We start from the raw sequence: 2,996 nt of genomic DNA on the forward strand, positions 1-2,996 counted from the left end.
ACAGAAAAACATTTGCCACCAAATTATTTTATACCTTCATGACAGGTTTTACATTCTTTCAGATTGAAAATACAGGCTTCAGCTATTGTCTGCAACACAGCTCTAGGATTCTCATTGCAGTAATTTGTGTGTATGTGTGTCTATGTGGGCAACCATGGAACGGCTTAAAGTGTATCTTTAGTAAACGAGTGCAACATTACTGCCAATTACTTTGCATGTTTAAATATTATAGTCTGATTATTTGTAAACAAACAAAACCCCACACAAACACTCTTAACTCTAGAAAAAAAAATCCTGTCAACCCATTATTCTAATATGCTTTACTTGAACACACATTGAATTTTTGAAAGGTGCATATAGTACCTTAGATAATAAGGTATAAAAATGTGTTTCATATTTTATACTATGAAATGTGCATTTCTAATGTTTTATGCAGCATAAAGTTTTTAGATCAAGAAATTCTAAATCCTGGATCCCCACAATTCATTTAGAAAACTCTCAAAGTTGTGGCTCTTGCAGCAGGTTTATCAGATTTAACATGACAAAGTGTTCTATCTTCTTCCCTATTTCAAGTATCCAAAAAAAAAAAAAAGCTCACAATTTATGTAGGTTGTAACTGAAAATGCAAAGCTTTAAACAGTTAAATGTGTTTTGAAATAAGATAGAAATTGAAAAAAGTTTCTTAAGTATTTAATTTATATTAGGCTTGTAAGTATTAGGACTTTCAGACAATTTTATTAAATCTGAGTATTTCCTCAAAAATAATAAAGAACACAATTTGCCTATTAATATTCAGTTCTGGGATTCTGCAGAAAAATCAATCTTAATGTTTAAGGATTTTCAACATTATTGACCTTAGTTTTGTTTTCTTTTTAATGATGTTAATTTAATATTCAATCTGAATGTAAGTATTTAGCCTCAAACTCCTTATAATGAAATGACTTACTTCTGAAAAGAAAACTTCAAAGCACTAGAAAGAGAATTTACTAAAGCTGTTTAAATGTCTTTCAGTGTCATCAGAAATCCTGCAGTATAGAAAGTATCTGGTACCTTTAAGGATTCAGAATGAAGTGATCTTCTGAAATTCTAATGCCAATTAAAAAAAACAAAAAAGTCAAATAGAAAAGACTGCTGCAATAAAGCACTGATTCTAAAAGTTGCAGACATGATCCCATCACCTGAGAGCTAAGAACTTCTTCTCAGAGTCAGCAACTTCTCATCTTTACCTAGGCACATTAAGTTCTCAGCTGAGAAAATAATCTAACCTGGTCCTTAACATATTCATTAAATAGTATGAATATTTTAAGGTCTTTCTCCCCTCAAAAAAAAAACTTGATGTCTCACTAAATAGTAGGAAGGAGTGTATCTTACTTTGAGTTGTTAGACTTTCTGGAATTGGCCCAACTGTATAAAATTTTAAGAAATGTGTAAAGTATGGAATCATTATTACTCTGTGAAAACATTGTGACAAAATTAAACATCACTATGTCGAACCCTTTTCTAGCATTAACTCAAAAATAGAAATCATGAGTCTTCTATAACCTTAATTTTAAAAACACACAGAAGTGAAAAGTGCTATTTTTCAAAAAGTACAATTTTTTCCCTACTATGTATCAACATGGAATGATTTCACTTCTCCCGTACTAAAAGCTGAACTTTTAAAAAACTAGTGTTGTAATGCTTAATATAATGATTTTAATCAGCAGTGGCTTCACTTTCAGCGGGACCCCTAATAAGTCTTTGAATTCCTCTTTTTCCTGCGGGACCTTTCGGTTTAGCAAAACTCTGCTTATGTGCATGCTGCTTTGGGTGCACTTCTTCATAAAGGAAGTCTGCTGTCAACTCATCCCCATTGTCTATTTCGATCTTTCTAATGACATCCATTTGTAGTTGTCTTTCTACAATTTCTAGCAGAGGGCTCTTGCAGCTAGAATACAGCATCCGTTCTCTTATACTGCATGTGTATCCAGGCATCGAATAAATAAAAACTATGGACTCCAAATAGTTGCCTTCATGGGAATGTTTATACAGGAAGAAATGGTAACGTGCTGAATCCTTGGGAATCCTCTTTGGCAAATCTTTTAGTTCTGTATTTGTTGTGTTGGCCAAAATTATAATCTCATTTTTTATATCTATTTCCAATTGCACGTAGTTGAGCTGTCTGTTACTTAATTTTTCCAAAGCCTGAAAAGCTTCTCGAGAAATAGGAAATGCTACTCCTTGTAGTGTCTGATGCTTAGTGTCCACACCCATGTCAGTCTGTACCTCATTAATTTTAATCTGCCGTAATTCTTCCTCAGCTGCAGTCAAGGGGGCAGGAGAAGACTGTGACACCAAGTACTTTTTATAACCATTTAATGATACATCTTCCTTTACTGTTCCAAATACTTCATCTTTAATGTGGCCACCTCCAAACTCCTTTTTCAGAGTTGCTCTTGTTGCTGCATACAACATTTTCTGACGAACATGAGAATGATCTGGAGACCAGGCAATGCATATCCATTCATATCCCTGGGCATTCTGAGAATCTAACCTGAATAATATATAGCACGGCTGTTTGTCCTCCAGTAGGGGTAAAACAAAGGAATCATAATCCTTATCCCAGGAGTCTGAGGGCTGACTACATGATCCAATCACGAGTTTCTCATTTTCAATAGATATTTTTAGAAGTCTGTATTTTCCATTTCTTGCTCTGGCAAAGATCTCTTTAGCATCTTCACTTGCTTGGATGCCTGTCTGATGGGACATGGCGGCGGCCGCGGGCTCCCGGCTCCGGCGCTAAATGCTGAGAGCCTAACATTAATTCTTAAACAGTGTTTTATGTTGGTGATCTTGATCTAATTTAATCTTTTTAGTTGTAAAATATTTTCCAATATGGAAATAGTTCCAATATTTCCAAATAGTTTCCAAATATAGGTGTGTCATCATTTATTCTGTTCTCCTACTGATAGAAATTTAAGTTGTTTCCAGTTTTTAGCTCTTACCAACAATGCGGC

The 2,996-nt window shown here is 34.2% G+C and overlaps 1 protein-coding gene across 1 annotated transcript; it reads right to left on the reverse strand.

Annotated features, from left to right (window-relative positions):
- Positions 1-1,376: 1,376 nt before the first annotated feature.
- Positions 1,377-2,782, reverse strand: LOC122910580 (twinfilin-1-like). Its single transcript, XM_044255194.1, has one exon. The coding sequence runs from the start codon at positions 2,746-2,748 to the stop codon at positions 1,696-1,698; it is 1,053 nt and encodes a 350-aa protein (XP_044111129.1). The 5' UTR covers positions 2,749-2,782; the 3' UTR covers positions 1,377-1,695.
- Between the last annotated feature and the right edge of the window lie 214 nt (positions 2,783-2,996).

This window comes from Neovison vison, chromosome 6 (assembly GCF_020171115.1).
Source record: "Neovison vison isolate M4711 chromosome 6, ASM_NN_V1, whole genome shotgun sequence".
Lineage (NCBI taxonomy): Eukaryota > Metazoa > Chordata > Mammalia > Carnivora > Mustelidae > Neogale > Neogale vison.